At 39.7% G+C, this 26,616-nt stretch overlaps 1 protein-coding gene across 1 annotated transcript; it reads left to right on the top strand.

Moving 5' to 3' along the window:
• The first annotated feature begins 120 nt into the window (after positions 1-120).
• aldh1a2 (aldehyde dehydrogenase 1 family, member A2) lies at positions 121-25,287 on the top strand. The gene is made up of 13 exons (XM_062422442.1): positions 121-455; positions 8,638-8,742; positions 9,022-9,162; positions 9,597-9,726; positions 11,540-11,601; positions 12,286-12,414; positions 17,385-17,498; positions 21,169-21,271; positions 21,933-22,117; positions 22,250-22,414; positions 22,555-22,712; positions 24,001-24,075; positions 24,329-25,287. The coding sequence occupies exons 1-13, from the start codon at positions 339-341 to the stop codon at positions 24,399-24,401; spliced, it is 1,557 nt and encodes a 518-aa protein (XP_062278426.1). The 5' UTR covers positions 121-338; the 3' UTR covers positions 24,402-25,287.
• The last annotated feature ends 1,329 nt before the right edge of the window (positions 25,288-26,616 follow it).

Raw genomic sequence — 26,616 nt, 5'->3', positions numbered from 1 at the left:
GTGCTCAGCTTTAGGAGATTGTTTGTCAATGATAAACTATGAATTACTGCAGAGACGTCAGCTGTTTGAGGGTGAAAGCAGAAAAGTGGAAAGTGAGTGTACCGGGAGTGAGGTGGTGGGTGGGGTGGATGTGTTTTCTCCTCCTTTAACACGCATGGCTGAGGTCGTTTATGTAAATGTGTGTATTTAATTTTCAAAAGGACGGCCCTTTTCTTTGCCCAATGAAAATGAACCGCGGCTGACACCTGGCTATAAACCCAGGAAGAAACCCAAAGTCCTAATCACAAATCTGTCCTGAAAAAAGCGAGACGCAGCAGACGAGCGGAGAGACGGCAGTGATGACTTCTAGTAAGATCGAGATCCCCGGAGAGGTGAAGAGCGACCCCGCTGCTCTCATGGCATCCCTCCAGCTGATGCCCTCGCCGGTGCCCAACCCGGAGATCAAGTACACCAAGGTTTGTTTCTCTGCACACCGATACCGACTCGAGTTTGCTTTGCGCGTAACGGACTCGTTTCCACTCGAAGATGTCTGAAGTTAGCCAAAAGTTAGAAATCTGCAAACTGCTAGTTTTCTGTGTCAGCAGCTGTAGCGCCAGTAACTTCTCCCAAGAAAACTTTCTAACTTCAAGTACAGAATGGATAAACTGATGATCGTACGCTTTAAAAGTCCCGATCACTTTTTTTCCGCGTCCACGTGCTCAGCGTCGATCAGCGGTAAATGATCAATACATCATGGACAAGATCATTTAAATTAAAGACGCAGGTAACAAATATAGCGTATTTTATAAATGATATCAAATACTTTCTTGTTTTAACGTAAGTTGGCAAAAGAGGAACTGACTGATTAAAACAATTAAGTAAATGTTTATATTTTCAGATGTGAGTCATTGTATAGAAGTGTACACCAAAAAAGAAATTATAATTAATAGTGATTTTGAATGTAATTTTGGCTAAATATATTTACACATGCTGCAAAATAACCGTAATAATAACGTTTTAATAAAGGGCGTGTCAAGTCTGACTGTTTTAGGATTAAACTCAGCCAAGTGTTTTCTAAGACACAAAACCACATTTTATATAACACACTCTCGTGGATGCAATTTGCTATTATTATAATCTTTTTGATTATTATTACATATTTCACAAGAACTACATCATTTCAGGTGACTGCATATAGAGAAGTAATAACAGGCAATTCAATTTACAATCTTAAATTGCCTAATTAAAGGACATCAGGGCATTAATTAAAGGGATACTTATACAATTTAAATATTGCAACAAGCAGATTTTTCTCTTCTTTAATTTTTTCCTGATGATTATAAGTCACTACAGCAGTTTGTTTGTGGTATTACTTAGTTGTAAAGTTAGACTGCTGTCTATCATATGAACCAAATACAAGCAAAATCCTTTCAGTGTAGTCTTATAGTCTTTTTCTTTTAATGACTTCACTGATCACAAAAAATCTGGCATTACCTCCTTAGTACATACAAAGAAATACAAAGATGATTAATACAAGGTTTAACATTAAAATGCATGTTTTCCCAGTAAAAAAAAGTGGTATCAGAGCAGAGCAGTTTTTGGCTCACCCTGCAAGTCAGAAGTGTGTGGGTGGGAGAAAAAGGATGCAGAAACAGCTGGAGAAAGGAGTCTGAGTCAAACAAAGAACTTTATTTGAGTCATGAAACAAGTCATGTTGCAGAAATTACTTAAGAAATGTGCTTTCAGGGAGACTTCGAGAAAAATGTCCAGACAACTATCTATATTTTAGTTATTAATTGTTTCCATTTTTTTCTCCACAATAAATAAATAGTTGTAAATATACTACTCCATAATTTATTCTTAATCGTATTAGCTTTTTATAGATTTTGAGCCTTTGTGGTCTGAATATGACTCTTGATCTACAAATGTTAAGCCAGTTACACACTTGTTGAAAGTAGCCCACATACAAAGTGTTTTTCGGCTTGTTTATTACATTTCTGCACTGTCTAGATAGTTTTTTTTTTTTTAGTTATGCACATACTGGGACACTTTGAAGTCATTTCAGTTAAAAATTGGAAATCATTAGTTTTAGTCTCGATCTTTTGTGGGATTCTTGTAATGTTTACAGTGATCTTTGGTTAGAGGACTCATTATCAATCTAAGCAGCCAGGATGTAGCTTACTACAGTTTCGTCGCTACTGAAACGGTCTTTTAGCCGAGAACAAGTGTTTTTATGATCGTGAGATTAAAGGGCACATCTCATAGAGGACAGATTAATGATAGCGTGGTGTAAGTTCATTCAGTACTATAATTGCTCTGTGTTAACACATACCTCAGTGTTTTAAGTGCAAAGGGCATGCTGTTGCTGCTGCTGCACCACCGTAAAGAGGACGCTACGTGTTGCATAGACTCTGTGGTGTTGTAAGCTTTCTATTCGCTCACAGTGCAGAGTGTTAGTTAAAGGGGTGGACACACAACGGTATACAGGAGGAAATTTAGGGAGCGACTTGGTGAATTAACCCCCAGGAATTTGGATCATCCAGTCCCTGTTGGTTTGGTGGACATAGGGGGCAGAAGGGCCCTGATTTATGGGCACCCCTGGCGTGGACTCTCCTCACACCCTGTTCCTGTTCTCCACCCCACTGACTGCAAGGGAAACAGCCAACACTGTTCACTGGCCTATAAGGGCTTGTGGATGTAGCTGCATCCCTCCACATAGATTTTTATTCATTTCTTTTACTGATATATATATACAACTTTTTTATGCAACATGAAGGCAATATTACGTTTTTTCTGACTCACATAAAAATGCTAAGTCAGCATGACTGCGCAAAGAAAATGACTATTTTTTGTTTTGCAAACCAAAGATTACCTCTGAGTGACCCTGACATAGATATGACTGATACAGTATTGTTACTTAACAGTTTTGCTTTAATAACAGGGAGGCTTCTGATAAAGGAAGATTATTTCAATTGAGGTTTGCCCCTTGTCCTTTTCACCAAGTCATGAACTGCGACACGTGTGATTGTATCAGTGAAGCTTTCTTCCCGCCGTGTTTATCTATATCAAACTGTAGTTGTGTTAATTTTTTAATTGATATCCCCCATAACCAGAGTTGGTAGCTTTCATACACCCTTTCTCTTGTAGCAAAAACAATGAAGAAGAAAGCTTTCTCTTGGCTGTCGTATCCCCAGCCCCCACATTTCTATCGCTAGAAGGCTCCAACAGCTGGGTTACAAGACAGAAACAGTTTAAAGGTTGATAGGACCACAAAGGAAGCCATAAATAAGAGAGTCATGATAGCTATTTATTGATGTTTTTCACTTGTGGCAAAAGTGGAGAGGAGAGACTAGTTAAAGCAAACTGAGGAACGTGTTTCTTTTCTTTAGTTGATGATACTTCAGGCCATGGTGGTTTTTCACACCATTCAGTGATAATGAGTTGTTAAACCAGACACTTAGTGGGACAAATTTTATAGGAATGGAAATAAAAGCACAGCTCGGCTGCGTTTACTTGAAAAGGACAGTCTATAAAATGTTTGTGTGTATGTGTGTGTGTGTGTGTGTGTGTAGTAAAACTGCAAATAAAAAGTCAGCAAAGGTTTTCACCCTTCATTTTGATCTGATGGAACCTTTTGCAAATTATTTTTAAAGTGATCCACAAAAGTTCTTGTTAAGCTTCAATTACAACATTTACTAACATAAATAATAGTGAATAAATATATAAAAAGAACTAACAAGAACCAGATTTAGGGATCAAATTCAGCATTCTTGTTCACAGTCTGAGTTACAGATCTCTTAATCTACAGTTATAAAATAGTTGCTTAGCTCTTGGTGGCTTCAGAGCACTTTCACCAGAGGAACCTGTGCAGAACCTGTCTGCTGAAGACCCGCATGTTTGCAAAGTAGTCTGTGCAGAGACATCCACTCAGTTTGGATGAATAAGAGGCTCCATCAATCTGTCACTGATTGAGATAGTACAGATGGAGGCTTGGGGCTCCCCGATGCTAGGTGCTGTCCACCAGGGTGTAAATTATGACCCTGTCTCACTGTGTGGGTTAGTGGCCCTGCCTCGCCAGAGCCTGACCTGCAGTTCTGGAGTTTTTCACTTCAAAACCACCATCTTACTGCGATCAAGATCAAACAGAGCCAAAGTTAGGGGATACTGTGCAACTAAATGATTTATCACAACGAGCACAGCGAGAACTCTCCCCCCTCTTCTTCGCCTTTGCTTACACAATTTCCCAGTTCGCACACACATGGCCACATACTCTCTAAAACACATCTCTTTGATTGTGACAGGGTAAGTGTGCACTGCCATTAATATGTCCGTTGGTGTGAAATGCCTACTTGTGCAGTGAGTGTAAATTATCATCTTAGCACACGCGTCAACATCATGTCCCCTGTCTCTTAATCACTGTTTAAGGAAGAGCAGTGACAGGGAGGTTACCCTGTTAACTTTCCATACCTTCAGTCTGCAGCCCCTTTGACAAGGAACGTGTAAATCCTTACGGTGTCATTATGAAAAACACTTGGCTTCATAAATCTGTTGGAATAGGCACTTTCCCCAGCGAGCGTGAGACACCACAGAGGCAGAAGTGCTTTTCTGGATGTTTATTTGTCCGTGGAAGAGCATCACACTTCTTTAAAAATTACTTCCTCCTTGTCCACTGATCCCACGAGTAAAACCACATTAATAAATGCTCTTTAAACATTTCCTTGACCTGAGATTTAAAGAATGGTACACAGGAAACCCATCAAACCTCAAATGTTTTAAAAAAACACCAGTAGTGGGAGTGAAGTCTGTTTTGTTGATGAATAAAAATTAAATTGTAATCTCGTAGCAATTTGAACATTTCATCAAGGATATAGTTTAAGTTCTGATATATTTAGTGCAGCAAATAGTATTTATATTATGTCTGAAATGTGAGTGATAACGTGTTTTCTCACATTTTCTCACACTCTGCTAAGATATTTGAAAATGGAAGTCAAGTTTTGGGATAGATGGATGCAGATTGGATACATTTTCACTACTGACTAACTAAATAATGCATATATTTAATATATATCTGCCCAGAAACTTTGTTAAAAAGTTGATGTTCAGCTGTAAAAAGCTGCTAAGTCTAATGCTTTGGGGTTTTAAAAGAGGCATTAAAAATTAGCATAATTTAAGCCTGAAAAAGGCTTTAAATGCAAAACATGCAAAGTACTTTGCACACACTGCACTACTGGAAGAAGCGCAGCGAATGAATCAACTAAAGTAAAGCTATTTTTAATTACAATGTTATGTCAAATTTGTGTTTCTCAGATTTCTGGTTCTTTGAGTCAGGATGAACAACTTTAACCGTTTGCCCACACACACACTGACTAGACAAAGACGTCTGCCAGTCTGTGACAGCGGGGTCGCCCTTGCCAAACCCAGGAGCGCAGGGTGGCATTGTCTGTGGGTGTGTGAATGAAAAACATGAAGGTTCCATGGTGTCAGACATGTGGAGAGAAGTAGTAGAAAAAGAACACCACCTGGTCCCCACTTTCACATGCTCTCCGCTTACTTGTAACAGTAGTAATTATAAGACTTTTTGAAACCGATCCAGAACCAGAAAGGAAATAGAGGTCCTGTGATAGCAGAGGATATGAAACTTCCTGCGCAGACGAGCGTTGCAGGTGCCCGGGTAGGATCCGTCTGGCTGTGGAATCTTGGCGTGTTGTGTATAAACACACACATATATAAAGCCTAGTGTGCACACACACACACACACACACACACACACACACACACACACACACACACAGAAACCAACCCGACCTCCCGTCCTCATCCTCCCCCTTGTCCCCCCCTCTATATAAAAAAAAGACAAGAACTGTGTACCATTACATATTCCTTCAGCCGTAAGCATCTGAGCTGTGAGAAGAAGCAAGCAGCCAAACAGATGTTTTGTTGGCTGCAGAAAGTATTTTGGCTTTTCTTCCTTCCCATTACAGTTCTCTCCTAAAAAATGAATTATCATAAAAAATCACGCAAACCTTAGTTAGCACGAGAAAATGAAAGATGTTAACATCTGCGTATTTTATTAGGCGAAAGCTGAACCAAGCATTACTTGTATAAGAGTGTATAAAACATTTTGGGATGAACGACAATGTTCAGGACACCTGCAGTGTGTGTGCCAAACTCACTCAAATGTTGCATTAATACGAATAAATTGCTGAATTGAAACGTGCTGTGAACAAAAAGACTTTTACACATGTTTGTGTACATCGCGTTTCATCTTTTCATTATCCCCATGGTCCGGATCTCTGTGGATGATGTGATTGACAGCTTTTGCAGAAAAGCATGGGAGTTGCTAAATGTTTGCAGCTGCCCTGCGGCCCATGCAAAAAAGTCTTGACCTGTGTGCTTACTGCTCAGCTCTCATCCACATCAGGCCTCCTCATTATGTGTCTGGCATCACACATTAGTGCTTTTATGTCAGTTTTTATGTTTCTTTTTATTAATGCAATAGTACAAAACTTGATTATTTAAGATGATTTATACTAAGATTCGTTTAAAAAGTGAAATTGCGAAAGTCTACTTGTAAACAGTTTCATTGCAAAAGTAGAAAATTGTTTATTTTGAGAATGTTGTCATCAAGCCTGAAGTCTCTGGATAGTTATTTCTTAGTTCTCATTGGCAGTGCAGATTTTATAAACATGAAACCATCATGTGAAGTGATAGTAACGACCCCGCAGGGAATGGGAAAGAAAACACTATTTGTCATTTGAAAATGTGCACCCTTGCACTTGTTTTTTCATTACTGTGTTCTTTGCCCCTCTTCCAAATGATCCTAAAAGCAATTTTAAGAAACCTTGAGAGTTGATTTACTACCCAGTCCTGTCATCTTAATCAAGTCTCTCAATGGAACGAGACAAAAGTCTAACACCAGTCCGAGCCCAGAGAGAGGGCCGAGCCAAACGGCGCTTGACAGTTGTCCTTTTCTCGCCATGATTTAGGTGGCGGCCTGCTCCACTGTTCTCGTGCTTCATCCGTTCTCCTTTAGCAGCGTCTTGTGAGAGGGGTTACGCCATGCATAAAGCTACCCATGGTCTGCATTCTTGCTCAGACTGTTGAGGCTGTCAGGGGGCTCCTCTGATTTAGGGCGCCCTACTTCAGTGGCCCCTATAAATTTAAAAACTAATTCAGTGCTCTACAGGACTTTCTGTTTTTGTAGCTGGCCCTCTGCTCCTTATCGTTACTGACAATTTTATGAAGTGCTCTTAATGAGCGGCAGATTAAAGGTGGCCTTTGATGGAAGGCGCCTGAGAATAGTGTAGAGAGAAGCCACCCTGGCCTGTGTCTATCTATCTGTGTGTGTGTGTGTGTGTGTGTTAGGTGTGTGGGGGATGGTGTGGGGGTAACCAGTACAAAGGAACTGGAGAGGAATGAGTCTGTAACGTATGGCTCTGTGAGGTGGTACACACAGATACTGAACACCTTAAATGTCTGAGTTATTCATATGCAGAGTCCCCCTCATGAGCCCGTGGGAATGAAGAGGAGGAGGCAGGCAGAGCGATGTGTTTCCTGACTCCCAACAGTTTTCAGACTCCCTGGCATTTTATACCAGCCCAAAAGTAAACACGGCCAACAGTTTACAGCCAATTAAATAGTACTTAAAGGACGGCGTTTATGGAGGTAAACATGTTGGAGAGTTAGGCCAGTGGGATACTTGAACCCTGTCTCAGGTTTGCTCTCAGTGCATTTGAGCTCCTCTAAAGTAGAAGGACGGTAAGAGCATATGTATACACAGAGGGATTTGTGCCAGCAGATGTTCTCCTTACACTCTATCTATCAGACAGCCATTAAAAACAGTGTGTGAGTAGTCCGCCTAATGGATCTAAACATGTCAGCGGGGAAGGATTTTTTTTTTTCTGACTCAAGTTTCGTAAGATATATTTGCCGTTTCAAATCACATCTTACATCTTGCATGTTTCTCCTTTTCAGATATTTCATAACATATCATAATTCTCAGTTGTGTGACTCTGTAAACATTTATTTTTCTTGTGGTCTCGGTAGATGTTGAATATGTCCTGTTTGGAATCCCAGGTGGTTGTTTAACGGAAGACTTGCTTTAACGCATCACAGAAACCAAGTGCGGCACGTGTTTTATGATCTCGTAAACGAGCAGTGATGTTGTGAAACGTGTGTCTGTGTGCTTGGGGGTTGGTGGGTGGGGGTCTGGTGTCTGATAGGGATTTATCTGCCCCCCCCTCCACCCCACCACCTCCACACTCCACCCCTTTGTCTGGATGGTGGAGCACTCCCCAGAGAGCAATGCTGGACAGGCAGGAATCTCTGTCCAGATTTCCAGAGATTCTCCCATATCCCTTACACAAGAGCCTAGATGTGCTGGGATTGCTGCCTGAGGGCTGTTAGACTTTCACAGCCTTGACTACATGCACATCACTGTAGCCAACATGGTGTAATGAAACCATTACTTAATGTAACACAAATATTTATGAATATAAAATGTTATCATTATACTTACTCAAGCTCAGTACATTTAAAAGTCTAATAAAATTTGTAACGTCGCAATAATCCATTTGTCCATTTAACTCATTCAAACCCATGACTTTACATCCCTGTTTTCTGTTGACTAAAATACTAAAAACTGTCTTTTTTCTCCAGATTTTCATCAACAATGAGTGGCAGGATTCTGTTAGTGGGAAGGTCTTCCCTGCTTGCAACCCAGCAACCGGAGAGCAGATCTGTGAGGTCCAGGAAGCAGACAAGGTAATCACACTACAGAACAGCATCTTCTCTCTGCCATTTTTTTGTGAAAACAGGGTTATCTTACTGCATCTACGTTAACAATAAAAAGTCACATTCAGGTTATCATATTACTACTGCCTGATATTTTGCACGATAAAGCAAAGTGCAATATGAGATCAGTTTATTATTATTTATTGATTAAGCGGTTGTTCCAGGCCTTATTTCAACAAGATTCAGTAAAATACACCTGTTTATTGTTTCAAGTTAGATAATGAGTACCTTTACCCATTTTCCTCATAGGCTGATGTTGATAAAGCAGTGCAGGCAGCTCGCCTCGCCTTTTCTTTGGGCTCGGTATGGCGAAGAATGGACGCATCTGAGAGGGGTCGACTGCTGTCCAAACTGGCTGACCTGGTGGAGAGAGACAGCGTCTATCTAGCAGTAAGTTGACAAATGTTGGGATTTGTTTGAATCAATTAGGTTTCACAGAGGTAACGTTACTGGATTATTACACTATCTGTCTGTTTATGACAGCACTGTAACTGCTCTGAAATCATAGTGGCCTGTAACCATTCTCCATTTGTCAGTTGTCTGTTTAATAGTTTACTTTTTATTTACTTTGGTTTCCCTTGTTATTTAGTGCTTTTTATGTCTCCCACAAAGCAGTTTGAGTTGCGTCTGTGTTTAAAAATACAAATAAACTTGCTTTGCTTTAAGGAGAATAAGTAACTGAGGGGGTGTATTTGTAGTTTAGTGTTATCGTAGTTTCATGTTTCACCCATGGGAGAGTGTAAAAACTGGAACAGTATGGAATTATGTGAGGATCACAAGGTTATATCACATATTTCTGAAACTTCTACCCTGTCTCTTTTCAGACTATTGAGTCACTGAACAGTGGGAAGCCTTTTCTGCCCACCCTGTTTGTGGACCTCCAAGGAACCATTAAGACACTAAGATACTTTGCTGGATACGCAGACAAGATCCACGGCACTTCTATTCCAATGGGTAAGTCTTGAGATATATGAAAGGAAGATTGGTGATGGGAAGAGAGGCTTTAGAAGTTGTGGCATTCTCAGTGTTTTCCAAATCAACAAACTTGAGGTTGTTCAGTTTGTTTATCATTATTTCAAACACGTGTCACTTTCTGTCTTCAATTATTGATATATTTAGAAACAGCCATCAAATTCTGGATTGGGCATCACTTCAGATGCCCAATCCAGAATTTCAGTTATGTAGTGTGAAAATACATGAATAATTCAGACATAATCAGGAAAGTAAGGATTAGGTGATAGTAGGTGCTGATGGGTAGAGTTTGTCTTGATCCAGGCTGGTTATCATTAAGGCTGAGAATCAAATTGCAAAATTGCCTGAGCACAAATCAAAGTATGTCTGTAGTGTATCAAAGGTTGTTTGCTTTTTCAGACTCTTAATCTTTTTTTTTTTTTAACTTAATCTTGGATAAGAAATTGCAAGATTTGAATCATGATTTTGCTCTTTTAATATATTCTGGTTCTTGTACAACTTTTTGTATTAAAACCTCACTCGCAGACGTTTTGTGGCTTATTTTGTTACATGACGACAACAAAAATGGTAGTAAAAGCATGCTCAGCAAAGTAAGGTATCAAATTGGAAATCAATCCAAACACAAACATTTATTGTCCTGAGGAGGCTGCCACCAGTGAATCGGTTGAATTTGGGGGTGGAAGAGGGGAGAGTTGGCTGTCTGTTTCAACAGGCAGCACAAAAAAGGAAAATAGAATAAGAAAGAGGACATGGGAAACCTCCTGATACCACTGTATTGTCCCTCTCAAAGCTTCTCTTGTACTCTGCTGCCAAACCAACCACAGTGAGCTTTTTCCCAGGGCTTTCGTTTTAAGCTTGATTCTTCTAGTAGACGTTCACAGAAAATAAACAAGGGTATTCCTGCAGCCTGTATGATGTAAGGCTGTCAGTGGTTGTATTTGTTCACCTGTCAGGATGAGGTCAACAACCCCTCAGCATCTATTTGACTTGCACATTATACTAAGATTATTGAGTTACATTTGTATCACAGACAGTGTGAAATTAATTGGGAGTGTCATTATGTTGAGCACCTTTGGCTTTACAGTTTGATCTAGTTTACACTACATGTTCCAAATTGAAATGTAATCATCATTTGAAAGCATCATTCTTAAAACAAATCTTGTGGACATTAGAGCCCTCCCTGAATCTCACAATAACAGTTTTGAAAAAGCCAACATCCACTTTGGAGTCATGGAAAAAGCCTGACAGTTTTGTGTCCATTGTCATATTTTGACTGTATCCCATTGAAAAAGATATTTTGGCTTTTCATCCCCCATTGATCATTCCAGTCCAAATGCAACATTAGGCAATGTTTCATCAGCTGAGGGCTGTTGTAACAAATTTATACACACATTTCTCAATATCAATTGTTTTTGGTACATTTGTGGAGAATGAACAAGCATGGCACACCCTCAGTAAGCACCTCCTTTTACTCAAGTAATGCAAGAGGAATGAGCAAACCTTTCCAGCATAACACCCATTTCTATGACCTAAAACAGTTACACACATGCCTGTGCTGTTGGAGTCTCGAAACGTAATCTCTCACTAGGGTAAAGTAACCAGGAATGTTGCATGTGTATTCATTTACAAATTAACATGTTGAGTCAACAACACCAGGGGTATCAAGTGGCGACATTTTCAGACACTTTCAACTTTAAAACTACTAAAGCTAGATATGCATAACTAAGTTTACTTTTTGTGTGTGTTTGTGTTTGATTATGTGTGTGTGCTTGTCTGCATGTGTTTCCTTCCACAGACGGAGAGTATCTAACATTTACCAGACATGAGCCCATTGGAGTCTGTGGGCAAATTATCCCCGTGAGTACAACCCTTCCTACAAGTGACATGCATAATAGACGCAAAAAGCTTATGGACCATACAGATAACAGTGAATGGACCAAGTTAAAAATAAATAAAATGTTGGCCTGTTTGTTGAAATACATTCTGCATGTTCCTGTAAATCCCTGACAGTCATTGTTTATTCTGGTAAATCTTGCTGGTAAACCTCAAAAATGAAGGTGCCAGTGAGTTTGAGCAATACAGAACGAGAAGTGAGAAGCAGAAGAGTGAACTGCAAGATTTAACAGAGTGGGTTTGAGGAAAGGAGAATGGTGAGAAAGGAGGAAAAGATCAAGGAGAAAGAGACACTGTTGATTGTGCAAGAGTGCAGAAAGCGTGTGGTTCTGTGTTGAGCCCCATGGGCTCCTGTGTAAAGCAGAAATAACATAGGCCAGTGTGTTGTACAGTGATATGGGTCTATTGCACATGTGTTGCAATTTCCCTGCTTTCTCAGAATACTGTGGGAAGAGAAAATACTGTACAAGTGCCGAGAACATTTTCTCACTTGACTATGTTTAGACAGAGTGAAAATGAGAGTAAGTGACTTATGAGCGATGAGTTATTGAGGTTGACTTGTGACCACCCAGCGTGTCAGTCAGATGCATGATGTCTTTTTCCGGCGTGTGTGTGTGTGTGTGTGTGTGTGTGTATGTGTGTGTGCAGTGGAACTTCCCTCTGATGATGACAGCATGGAAGCTGGGCCCAGCACTCGCATGTGGAAACACTGTTGTCCTCAAACCTGCTGAGCAGACGCCGCTCACCTGCCTGTACATGGCAGCGCTCATCAAGGAGGTAAGTGACAGAATCCCTTTGCCAACCAAAATGTGCTCACAGGGCAGTTTGCCAACATTTTATTTGGACAGTCAAATGTTAATACTTCACTAACTTAATCAGAATCACTTACAGGTTTCAGTTTGCCAAGAACACAGTGTTCACTATGAATTTGGCCAACACTTTATTTGGATAATCCAATGTTAATGTAACCACAAGGTGACAAAAACAGATGTTTAAAAAAGTGTCACTTGTCCAATGGGTGCATCTTTGCAGACTCTGCAATGTTAATCTTGACCCTTGGATTAACACCAGCCAACACATTAGCTTAAGCTAAAGGTTGAGTCCATCCAAATGTAAAAAGAAAAAACCCCAACATTTTATCACTTAAACCTGGTGGTATCCATTTAAGTTGAAGGTTTTTGTTTTATCAGTTCAGGTGTTGAGATGTCTGGTTCTGAGATTTCACCAGCCACATTTTTAAATTTGAGACACCTGAGGTCAGTACATGTGAAAACAAATCTTTGACACAGAATCTTCAAGGTGAACTGAGTATACTCTATTGTCATTAACTGAACCAATAAGTTTTAGCAGCAAGCTCCACACTGGTGACTGAGAGCACAGTTTTTAGCTCAGTTATGATACAGTACATTACTTCCTGGTTAAAAGCTTAATCGCAAAAGCCCCCCGAACAATTCCAATTTGGCAGTGCTTGAAGTGGGGGGAAAAAAGTGCCAGTACTCCTTATTCACATGTTGGCGTGTACAGTATATCTGCAACTTGTATCGTGTTCAGCCCTGTGCATGTCTTGAATTTTCTTATGAATTTAATTTTGCCATTCATGCCATCTTTTCAATCTCTGCTGCTTTTATGTGGGATCTGGAATCTCTGTGTTCCTTGATTTTCTTACGCAATGAATGTTTTTGTGTAGCCCTGTTAGTACCAAGGTAGAAATTAAACACCCACTCTAAGTTGACAGCCTCAGTCCCTGCTCTGAGCTGCAAATGATGTAACTTTTGCTACATATTTTGCACGCAAGCTTTTTGTCTTTGGCAATGAGCCAGTTGTTCTCGGAGCAAAAATCCAGCATTTGATGCTTTGACCAAAAGTTGGGCCATTCATCTTGACTGATGCTACTATCAAAGTTGTAGTTGGATGCAGTGGTAGTAGCTGCAGGTGTTTTTGTTGATGCTAATGTTACATCAACAGGCTCTTTGCTGCAAGGAGTGGCGCTAACATTAGCTTGCTACTCCTGGCCAGTATTTAGTACAGGTTAGGTAAGATTTACCTTTCGAAGTTTTGTTGTGTCATCATTTGCCTCTGTTCTTGTTCTCTTTGTGCCCTTGTGGGGCAAGGTCGACATTATTGTAAGGTTAATGTAACATTACTTAGACTAGCCACCAACAAAGGAAAGCAGGCTGATGAGAATGGGAACAGGTCAACGTCATGCAGTGCCCCTTGGGTAATACAGTTTATTTAGGGCCATTATGAATCGCCCAGAGGACGATGGAGAGGGCAGAAAAGAGAGCAAGCAATTTGTGAGAAGTGCTGGTGTGCAAGAAAAAGTCTTGTTACACCAAAGAGTAAAGTGTCACTACTGCATACAAAGGAGTACCGGGCCACCTCAAGCACTGCAATATGGTAACTTTGTTGCAATAAATTGGCTGCTGATCTAGTAACCTTATAACAATGGTGGCATAATGCTAGTTTTGCACTAAACTAGTTACTAGAAACAGACTTATGTACTACTGAAGACATAATCCGTGCAGAACACTGAGGTTGTATGAACTGTGATGCGTTCATTGACTGTTTTATGTACTGAAATGCATTTGAATAGTGATGTGGTTGCTTAGTTTAGACAAAGTAAAAGTAAATTACATAGTTAGTGACTAGGAATCTAAAATGAACCAAACGTTTTGAATCAGCAAACTTGAAACTAAATCGGAAATTGAGTATCAATGCGGACACATTAAAAAGAGTACTGACACACAAAGCAAAGGGCAAATCACAACAAAGTCCTGTATACAGTGACACTAAGCCAGTTGAGCTGCCATAATAAACAGAAAGACAATGCAAGTGTGTAGTGTAGTAAACCCAAATCAAAAGTGCAATATCGGCACTGCTGGATCTGCCAGTACAACCAACACTGATGTTAATCCAGCTAGCCTTGTGTCGCAACTCCCACTAAAACCCTGTGTCTAGAAGAGCTGTGTGGTAAGCATTAATCAACAGCAGCAAATACTGTCGTTACTCTCCCAGGTGCCTTCACCTATTGTCTCTCCAGAGGCAAGGTAGTCTACCTAACTTAAGTCATTCCAACTTTCAGTGACCTGTTAAGGTACATGGGAACAAATAACGTCATGGCTAGAAATTCTAACAAATTACAAACAGACCCTGTGCTACACAATTGAGAGTCCCACTCCAATTCTTTTCAAAAACTCTGAACGTTTTAGTTGACTCTTCAGTCTCCACTACTAGTTAAAGATCTTCTCTTCTGCTGTTGAATATGACTTCATCTCAAACTTTGATTTGAACATATGGTGTTCACATTAATAGAAAAAGAACAAAGCAGTTGACTGCTAATTTTATCTAGTTTATAGCTTTTAAGACCCGATACAGACTTCTGTCTCTCACTATTACATCAAGCTCTATCAGTGTGGATCCTGCCACTGTATGCTGTGACTCTCAAACACAGTCTCTGAAAAACTCAAGCCATCCTGGGACTGACTCTGTCACTCTGTTAGTTATTCTATAAGCTCTTTAAAGTTGGCACTCTTTAATGTCATATTCCTCACTAATAAAACTTTCATTGTTAATGATCCGACAAGATCTCACAGGCTTGATTTCGTTCTCCTTACTGAGACTAGGTTTGATGAACCTGGTAGTAAAGAACTAACTGAAGCTTCACCATCTATTTTTTAATTGTCACACTACCAGGTCTAGCAAGAAGGGTGATGGTGTTGCTACGTTTTTTGTTTTTTAGATATTTTATCATCATCTCTACTTTTTAGTATTCAGCTCTGGTCATCAGGCCTGTATATCCCAGTCTAGTGCTCTCAGTATACCTCCATAGCTTAAAAGAGGCTTTCAAATGACTTTGAATTACTTGAAGTTGGCATTCCATATAGAGTCAATCAATGGTCAATTCTTGGTCCACTGCTGTTTAATTTGTACATGCTCCCACTTGGGTCCATCATTCAGCAATACAATAGCTCATATCACTCATATGCTGATGACACACAGTTATATATATATCTGTTTCTGCCAACAACCTTAGCCCAATGAATGACTTCTTCCAATGTATTCTAGATATTAAATATTGGATGGCCATATTTATTTTTTAGATAAATGAAGGCAAAACAAAGTTGTTTTTTTAATAGGACCCAAGGCTTTAATGCACCAGATTCATTCTTTGTAAATTCCCCTGTCAGTAAAACATTGTAAGAATGCCAAAAACCTGGATGTGATTTGGATGATGATCCTAACTTCCAAAAGCACATCAAGGCTGACTTTTATCTTCTCAGAAATATATCTAAAGTTAGAGGCTCCCAGTCCAGGGGCAGATCTACCTGGATGTCATGGAGTGGCAGTTGCCACCCCTAAAAAATGCCTAGCCACCCCAGCTGCCACCTCAATTTTCAACAATCTAATTCAAAAATATATATGAAAAGTTGTGGGTGGTCGGAAATTTACAAGCAAAAGTTCAATGCCTGAGTGCAAGTGAATATAGGAAAGGATGAATCCAGCTGCTGCTAGCCTGCAGTGGGCAGCAGTTCCATTTTCTCCTGGCCCTGGCAGCTTTCTGTGCAGCCTCTCCCGGTCCCGGCCACGCACAACAACTGCTGATGGCTTTTTTTCCTGCTAAATGTGTGTGTAGGGTTGCCAACTTCCACTAGTAGAAATACAGAATGGCCACAGATGTTTGTTTGATTGTGTGAGGGACGGATTAAATCTGACTAAACCCAAATATTCATTGGTGCTTACAAGTGTCTCTGGATTGCTTGCAGCTACCATCATCTCTGAAACTGCTCATTCTGCAGACAAACATGTCCAGATTTCAGATCAGTCATGCAAGTGCAACATACAAAAACACTCAGTGTAAAAAGAACTAACATCACTCGCTTCAAGCCCTAAACAAAAAGCCACATTTGTCAGCGATGCAGTTACAGTTCATTCAAAGCCAAACTTTTGCCGTTTCAGCATTGATGGATAAAAACTGGATATGTTAGATTGTTACTTATTGTAAGGGATAGGCGTATGTTAAATGATTTAAAAACTGTTGAGGCCACATTAACCTAAGTGATGGGCTTATGTTCATTAAAAAGAACATGCATTTGGAAAACAATATCTGAAGATTTGGAAATAACACAATATGAATGACTAATAATGCCTTTTCATAGTTATGTTGAATGGTTTACGCATGTGCCACAATAATGTGATGTTTTTGTTAAATGTTTAATATATATATTCTTATATGTGTTTGTCTTATCTTATATGTTATATGTAATGCCATCTTATCTTCTCTGTTTTTGTCATGTATGAGCTTTGCTTTTTTTTTGTCTTGAAGCACATTGAGTCTATGCCTGTTGTAGACTCACTTGTAGATATGTGCTATTTAAATAAACTTGACTTGACTTGACTGTGCAGCAGCAGGGTTAGTGAGTGCACTTCTGTACAGTAAGGGTAAACTAACAAGTAAGAGCAGACAAGATGGGAATAATGCAGCATCACATGGTACTGTAGAGTAGATAAACCTAATCATGTTTTACAAATCTCAGTGTCCACATCCTCCCTGTCTTCCCCCTGCCCTTTCTGGCCTCGCCTCTTTTTGGAGACTATCTGTCTGTTGCCTTCTTCTTTTTGATGTTCTCTCCATTCTCTGCTGGTAGGGAGGTTGGGTTGGGTCCGGATTCCCCCACACTGCCTGTGGTTTTGCTTGGCTCTGCTGTCATCTCCGCTAAAGCTTGTTTCCTCTCATATTGTTTTGACAGGCCGGGTTTCCACCGGGAGTCATCAATATTTTGCCAGGATTCGGGCCAACGGCAGGAGCTGCAATTGCTTCGCACATGGGCATAGACAAAGTGGCTTTCACAGGATCAACTGAGGTACTTTTCCCCAATAAAGGGACACAGATCAGCAGCTGCCTGCTGCTCGCTTTTGTCAGCTAACAAAATTGACACAGTGACCAACATGTGCAGAGCATAAGAGCAGGCTGGTTAATTAGGGGATGTTGTGTGCCTGTATTGAAGTCTAAATGACAAACAAATGGGGTTTTACATACTGTAAGCTGCATGCCCTGTCATTACTCCCCATGACAGAGTGCTCTGATTTTATCTCACACACATGCACATATTTGCTCTGTCAAGAGTATACAAACACAGCTCTCTGAAAGCACAGTTCCTCCTCTGTTTTCCCTCTGCTGTCTCTGCTGTGTTAATGTAGGTTCACTATGCACAAACATCCTTTCACTGACTTACTATCAGGACACACACAAGATAAACCCTTGTAGCTTTGCAGAACTGGGAAGCAGTTAATGGAAAGCTAAATTGTCAAGGACATACCATGTTAGGTGTTGAGTGCTTGGTGGTGTTGTGATCTGAATGCATTCCTCAGGACAGAGGGAACAGACAGAGTGACAGCAGATTACCTTTTTTGCACATCATTTATAAACATCTCTTATTTCTAACTGCAAACTAACCCATCTGGTAAAATGATTTACAGCAATACTAATGCAGAATTTATATTTTAATGTGACCAGCCTGTATTTCTCGTGTATCTTTGGTAAAAGAGCCAGGTTTATGTCATGTTTGGATTAGACTTGAGGCTCATGGAGATGTCTGTTCTGACTCTAGTGGTGCGTTCGAGTAGTTGTGCATAAACTAGTTAGTAGCACATATACTGGACAGGTGCTGTATATGTTGTGAGCAACCTCCAATAAGTCTACACATAGAAACCAGATTACTTTCATTGATAAGGAGTTAAAACTGAGGACATTAGACAGCATGATAAAATGTATTCATCTTAATTTAAAACCGGAATGAGTATCAGACTGAAGGAACAACCATCAATTAAGCACATAAGATATAATGTGTTGTACAAATTACCTCAAGTGGCAGTTATGGTAATCAATGAATTCATTAATGTGACTATGAAAAATGTTTTTAGCCATATTACCAACATGACTCCAGGTATGGCCATGTGGTTCACTCCATCACTGGCCCAGACTTAAGTATCTCAACAACTATTGGCTGAATCGTCATAAACGTTTTTACAGAAATTCATGGTCCCCAGAGGATGAATTCCACTGACTTTGGTGATCTACTGATTTTTCATGTAGCTCCACTAGCAGGTTGATATTTTTTAGGTTTTTATTGAACTGTCTCAAAAACTATTGGATGGATTACTATTAATTTGGTACACATGCTCATGTCCCCCTCAGCATGAATTGTAAAAGCTTTGGTGGTCTCTGATTTCTTTTTATTTAGCAGCAGCATCAGGCCAGATTTTAATTTGTTCAGTACTTTATGACCTGAACTACTGACATTCTCACCAGCCTCAGCTGCGGTGTTTAGTTCTAAATAGTAAATGTTAGCATGCTTAACTAGGAAGGTTAACATTGTAAACATTACACCTGCTGAACATGATTTTTTTTCTTCTTGAATGACTGAATGATGATAACATTGTGTCTTTATTGTTTTCCAGCACAGTTTAACAAAAAACATACGTTTTCCTTCTGTCATCATCTCTCAAACACACACACATACACACACACACACATACACACACACACACACACACACACACACACACACAGAGACACACCCAATCAGTGTTCATGCGAGCTTGCATAAAAGCACCTTCTAACACAAACATCTTCTTTGTTTTATCATTTCGTCTTGATTGAACATTTCCTTTGTGAGTGGCCCCTTTTTTTTTTTTTTTTTACTAGTTTTCCTGTTGTTTCCTGTGATCTGGAGTCAATTACTGAGAGAATGAGCCAGTGCTGTTAGAGCCTGCTGATGCCCAGACAGTGAGTCACCACGCTGTAGTAGCAGCGGTGTGGGATACTCTCCACCACAGCATCTCCTCACAGGGTGGAAGGTGGTGGTGTAGCTACAGGTGGATTTTAGGACCCCAACTCATCTTCATACCGACTCACATGTGGCTGTGACTCCTCACGGAGGAGACAAGCAGCTCAGCATGTTTCCTTTACCCCTGAATAAACACACGCTAACCTCTTCTTAGTCAGCCCCTTTGTGTCTCTGATCAAAGACAGACACAGAACATATTCAGACACACTCAATCCAAACCAAGTGCTGTGTTGTTTTTATACAGCTGTGGTACAGTACCATCACAGCACAGCAGGCTATTATTTTCTGTTATTTTCTATTGTATTATATACTATAATTTTCTAAGATAGTGACAGAAGATAAGTCTTTCCCCCTTTGGAGGTGTTTTTTTTTTTTTTGGACTTAGAAAGGGTATTCTTCCGCTCTATCCTGTCTGTTCCCTTGGAAAATAAAACAGGCGGTATGAGTAACAGGAAGATGAATACTTGTTTAGGGTGTAGGGTTGTGAGGGAGGTTTGTTGGGTTTCTCACGCTTGTTATCTTTTGAGTAAAGGTTATATCTCATGACATAAAAAAATATCAGTTAATGCCTGCAATTAATTATTCAATTCATTCCTAAAATCTTTCCTTAAATTATCAGTGAATGAAATACTGCTGTTTGTCTTTGATGCAGCTTCAACTGATTCACCATTTTTGACACCAAGGAAAATATATATATATATACACACACACACACACACACACACACACACACACACACACACACACACACACACACACACACACACACACACACACACACATATACATACATATATATTGTTCGAGTGTTTTTTGTCTACCAGACCAGGTATCTTTAGGTTTCCATTAACTTTTATACAATATAAAAATATATTATCAGACTCTTCAAACTAATTGTATATATTAAACTGCAACACTATAACACAATAACATAATTTTAATTTGAAAATTATGAATCTAGATGTGATGTTCTCTGTGATGATTTACACAGTATAAAGAAGTTTCAAGAGTCAGCTATTTACTTACTATACTAAATGAATGAAAATCAATGGCTGCCTGGAACAGTAGGAGAAAAGACATTACAAGTAATTTGATGCCTGGATTTTGAAATGGTGACCAAAAATTCCAGTAATTTGAAGTTAAGGAGGTAAACACACTGGTGTGACTGCTTTGGTGAATTGCATGTATGATTCCCTTCAGTGATTCATTTTCCCGAAAATCTTATCAGTGTTTTATTTATTATTCTCCTTTTGGGTAATGTGATACCATCACTCTATGGCAATAGGAATGACTGGAAGATAAGGAAAACCACAGAAAACCCCTTGTGTTCTTTCATATTTACACACCAGACTCATTTCTTACCAAACAACCTCATTTCTCGCAGTCAGTTAGATCACAGGCCACCACCCACACACCTTGTGGTTGGTTCTTCCTGCCCTTTCTTAGACATCGGATGCTGTTCCCAGCTGAAACATATTTTTATTTTCCTGTTGCTGTCTCCAAAAACCTGTAATAGATATTCACTCTGTGTGTTTGCAGAACTCATGTTTCAGTTGGCCTACCGGTACATTCCCTGTTTGGAACTAACCATCCTCTTAAGCTATTTAATGGCTCCAGCTGATTTACTGATCTGGCCACAGGCCTGCATCTCTGTGAGTAAACCCTAGGTCTGTTTCTCTGCTAGGTCGGCAAGCTGATCCAAGAAGCAGCTGGGAAGAGTAACCTGAAGAGAGTGACGCTGGAACTGGGAGGCAAGAATCCCAACATCATATTTGCAGATGCTGATTGTAAGTTTTCAGGCAATGTCTAAGTTACTCCTCCATTTACCTGTCACCCTTACTAGGTGGTCCGCCACTTCTACTGTGTTGTTTAGTTGTATGTCCTGTTCTCAGGACCTTCAATCTTCGGAAATACATACATGGACCGGGAATCCTAAAATACTCAAAAGCTTTGTAGTGCTATGAAAACCTGTGGATGGATGGGTTTCATATAAATTCTAAGTGGCTCACCAAACTGGGGGTGCCGAGACTTTCAAATGCTTTCAGCAGCCGTGAGAGGGGCTCCCTAAGGCCCGTAAATCAGGAGAATGGACCCTGACTCAGTCGGGTGCTTCAGCCGAGACCCATAAATCACAGGGGTCCATTCGTACCCCTTCGTACGCAACAGCAGGGTCCTGTCTCTCAGGTGTCAGGTATCAGATTTGCACAGGATAGCTCCAATAAATATCAGGGCAAATTTTGTAACAATACACTACACACATTACTTTTTTTTTACCAGATGAGTTTTTTGTACAGGGGTGCAATGATGGCAGCATTAAATTCTGCCTTATTTCACTTCAAATTTTCTTTATTAATTAGCTTCATAGTTATAAAAACTAGTTACCATTGGGCAGTTTTAAAAAAAAATAAATAAGTGGTTTAATCTGGCTATTGATTGACTTTTTTTCAGTGGATCTGGCTGTAGAACAGGCCCATCAGGGCGTGTTTTTCAATGCAGGCCAGTGCTGCACAGCCGGCTCTCGCATCTATGTGGAGGAACCCATATATGAGGAGTTCGTCCGGAGGAGCGTGGAGAGAGCCAAGAGGAGAATAGTCGGCAGCCCCTTCGATCCCACTACTGAGCAGGGTCCACAGGTGAGAGAAGACAACACAGCTATCACTTTATGACACTACACAGTTGTTGCAGCAAAAACTCTGTTTTGTTTAATCACTTGCAGTAATTCCCCTTTTGAAAATGTTTCTGTCCTCTGTGTTTCACGTCCACAGATCAGTCGGGAGCAGCAGAATCGAGTGTTGGAGTTTATCCAGAGTGGCATCAGTGAAGGAGCCAAAATGGAGTGTGGAGGCAAAGCCCTGGGGCTGAAAGGGTTCTTCATTGAGCCCACTGTTTTCTCTAATGTGAGGGACGACATGCGGATCGCTCGAGAGGAGGTACAAGGATATTTGACAAGGGTTTTGACAGTGGCAGCCCAACTAATGCATGAATTGTCATGTGAAAAAGTATACTGCATGAAGTTGGATAATGTTTTTATATATGACTAATAATGGCCTATATACTGACCTGTTTACAGATTTTTGGACCAGTGCAGCAGATCATGAAATTCAAAACTATTGAGGAAGTAATTGAAAGAGCCAACAACACAGATTACGGATTGGTTGCCGCTGTATTCACCACTGACATCAACAAAGCCATGACCATATCCACAGCCATGCAGGCTGGCACTGTCTGGTGAGTTTCATCTGCTGTGTTTCTTTAGCTGCAATCAGTAATATTTTTCATGTGGGAAGTATCAACCATTTCAGACTCTGGCATCCAGAAACTGTAAACTGGCAACGTGCCCATTCACTATCATTACACAAGCCACAAAGAAATGCTTTCCTTCCTTTTTTTCACGTTCTGTCCTCAGCTCAGACATTTGGGATATAAAAATATCAGAAGCAACATGCCAGTGCAAGACAACTATGCAAAACACAAATTGAAAATGTAAATAGACACCCACATTTTATAATTTGTATAAATAAAATGGCTGTAAAATGTTACTTCTTGACTACTCCCAAAACATTTTTTTTTCTTTTGTAATTACCTGCAGATGGCTATGACTAGGGCTAGAATTATAGCTAACATACAGCATGCGCCAAGATATTTTTTTACCACTTATTATACTTGACTGCAATCCTCTTCTAGCTGAAGAAATGTTTCTCTGTTTTGTTCTTCATACTTGATGCTGCCCAATCACCATCCCACTTCTGTTCCTCTGGTGAGGCTTTTGTTTTGTACTTTGAGAAGGACCAAACTTCTTTTCCTAAAATCTTTTCTTCCACGTCAAATCCCATCAAATCCCCCAAGAATATTTCTTATTATTATTATTATCGACCACAACAACTACTCCTCAGGATGAAAAGAAACTTGGGATTGACCACAGACAGACAATCGTGTCTTTTGGTACCACTCGTTCTTATAGATATTTATTTTGCATCGTTTGTAGATTGTAGTAACGTGTTGAGGAATTCTCTTCAGTCCTTCGTTCAATATTTGGTGATGACTTTTGCCTCATCATTACTCCAAATTAGTTCCTTTATTTCTTAATATATCGTCTCCTCCGTAAACTGGCTCCAAGTAGCAAGATCTACTCAGTGTGAATCCTCTAAGAATGTTTGGACTCTATTTTCTTACACAATCACAGAGTTCCCCCACTTTGTAAACATTGTCTTGCTCTTTTCAGTTCTTTATTCTAAGTTTTTATTTCCTCTTCATTGGATAGTTTCGCTTGTTCAGCGTGGCTGCACAAACATACAAACTGACAACCTTCAGCTGTTTTTGTTCAATAATAATTATGAATCATATCATTAAATCCAGACAGTTACAAAAATAACAATGATGGAGATGATACATTTTTACATCAGGATTGTATGCCGCTTTAATACTACTGTTGTGGATACATTTATGCACCATTTTACAATAACAAACCACATGAGTCAAATGCACAAGAGTGATCAATGTTTTGTATATTTCCTAGGATAAACTGCTTCAATGCTCTGAGCACACAGTGTCCATTTGGAGGATATAAAATGTCTGGCAATGGACGTGAATTGTGAGTATGACTCTCTTGGTTGCCTGCCCACTGAATATACACATTTAACCACAATATTACTAATACTGACTTTGTGTTTTGAAAAAACCACTTCACGAAATTGCTTAACCTTGCATAAATCTTCATCTAAGAGGATACTGCAGTACTTTCCAGAGGCTCTAGCTGTGTATATGCTATATTTCAGTGTTGCTGTCAGTTTGATAGTTTAAACAAAATGAGCTTCATTGTTACTATTTCCTGTTGTCGTATTCAGGGGAGAGAGTGGCCTGAAGGAGTACTCAGAAGTGAAGACCATCACGATGAAGATGGTTGCCAAGAACTCTTAAGGCATTCACACGTTTTGGGAGGAGGTAGCATCTTCCTCAGTACTGATCCGCCTCTTGTTGGTCCATCCATGGTGGCAAACCACATTTAACATCAAAACTAGTTATCTCCATGGTGACTACAGGCTGTGACCACTCGCCGCCCTCCCAGTGCCTCCATCAACTCCGCCTTGCTCACCACGGACAGTCAGACAGTCGCTGTCCAGCTATCTACATCTGCCTTGAATTTGTGGACTGTCTCTAGTCTAACTGACAACCACTGAACTACCCCCATATACCTCCTCCACTAACTACACTAAAGCACTCATAGAGACAATGGGGGAGGCTGTTTTGACTGCAAACCCCAGTAACAATCCCTGTCCCAGCCGCTACACCCCAGTCCTCTTCCCTAGATGCTGGATGCTCAGAGACTCAGTCGCCGCACTTGCAATCAACCTTTTACTAGCAACTTGTCTTGTGTTGGGAGGCAGATTTCTTGTACTGTGCGGTATGATCCTCAAAACCTCATGTGTCATTGTCTTGGTTCACCAGGTAGAATTTATGCAAGTATGTCAGCTCATTCAAGACCACTGATGTTGTCAGCCTCAGATATGAATGGATTAAATGTTAATTCAGAATTAAAATTGATTTCTAATTGTCTTTGTTTATATTTTAGCTTGTATGACTTAACACTGTATGTCAACCTTCGACTGATGTAAACGTGAAGCTTTGAACCTCTTTAAAGCATTTTACTCTCACCTGCTACAAGAGGAGTAGATGTATTTTAAACGTGATGTAACTGATTGTCATTGATGTCCATCTATGTTTATGTTTATACAATCATATGCTATAAAATTATAAAATGACCATAGTTTTTTTCAGTAAAAACTTTTTTTCCTGTAAAACCTGTGTGATTATAAATTATTGGGGCTCAGTCATCACATCTTCCTCAACTTTCCTACTGCTGCCTTCTCACATAGAAAAGGGGTCACAGATGCTTTTATCCAAAGCGACTTATAAGCAACGCAATCAACCATCATGACTGGTCATCAATCAAGCATTAATCAGTCAACAATCAAGCTTCAAAGGACAGTGATTACAGAGGTGCGATACAAATTCTAAAGCAGCTGACAGGGAACAAACGTAATGAGAGAGAGCCTTAGACAAAAAGTTGTTTTTTGTTGCTGTTGTTGGTTTTATAATTAAAGTAAAAAATAAGTGGAAAAGGGCGTAGAGAGATGATTTTACTAGAGTATTTGTACATGTTAAACACACTGTATTTTAATTATTGAAGTAGACAACTCAGTACTGAAGTGTTATATATTTGTTTTAATTTCAATTTATTGCACATAAGAGAAAACAAAATACATAATACAAGAAATAAACATAATAGAGATACAAGAGAGAAATGTGCAGGCGGAGTGAATAAAACCCATCAGGACTTGACAAGTGGCCCTCCTATTTTGAGACATACATCACAAAAACTTAAGAGTAAAGGAACACAGACAAACAAAAACATAAGCCCAACAAAACTAAGGTGTTACCTAATAAGAAAGGTGACAATTTACAGATATGTGAAATATGATAGCAAGAGCTGTTATGGTGTTGCATTACTTAATTGATCTTTATAGAAGAGTATGGATCATTTCTGAAAATTATTTTAGACTGGCAGAGTTTTTAATGTGATCTGGTAAACTGTTCCAACAGAGAGGACCTCTGAATCTAATTGACATTTTGGAAAAAGTTGTCCTGAAGAAGGTGGTCTGGAGAGTATTAGCTGACCTCGTATTGTAATTATGGATTTGGAAGTTGAAAGTGAAATAAAGATTGAAAAACAAAACGTGTTTTTCAGATAGTGATCAGATGTGAGATATCCAATACTCCAGAAGAATTTCTTCATTCTGTTGGCTCCACCTACTGGGCAGGTAGACTGGTGACATCAAGAGATTAAGCACCTCTTACCTTTAGCTGCTCCATAAATTTACAGCTACAGAAAAAATAACAAAAATTAAGGACTTAAAAAAAAAAAATTACTCTAAACATTCAGAAGATTAGAAAAATTCAAAATCATGGGGGGTTTTCAGACTGGTTTGTTCTTCAGCTTCAAGGCCATAATTTGCTTAATAACAATTTCACGTTTACATGCGTGACCTAAACCTAGTTACTTAACTGCACTGTTGTCTAAATTTAGACTTTGAAAGAGCCACTGAGTAAAGTAAACAAATACTATAAAATAAAA

This window comes from Scomber scombrus, chromosome 1, assembly GCF_963691925.1.
Source record: "Scomber scombrus chromosome 1, fScoSco1.1, whole genome shotgun sequence".
Taxonomy (NCBI): domain Eukaryota; kingdom Metazoa; phylum Chordata; class Actinopteri; order Scombriformes; family Scombridae; genus Scomber; species Scomber scombrus.
Note: the sequence above shows the minus strand (reverse complement) of the source record. Positions and strands in the feature narration are given on the sequence as shown.

Bases quoted from the DNA above. Each gene is read 5' to 3' on its own strand.
- aldh1a2 (XM_062422442.1), top strand. From the start codon at position 339: ATGACTTCTAGTAAGATCGAGATCCCCGGAGAGGTGAAGAGCGACCCC. The intron at 8,743-9,021 runs GTAATCACACTA...TTTTCCTCATAG, and splicing joins AGGTCCAGGAAGCAGACAAG to GCTGATGTTGATAAAGCAGT. The intron at 22,713-24,000 runs GTGAGTTTCATC...TATATTTCCTAG, and splicing joins ATGCAGGCTGGCACTGTCTG to GATAAACTGCTTCAATGCTC.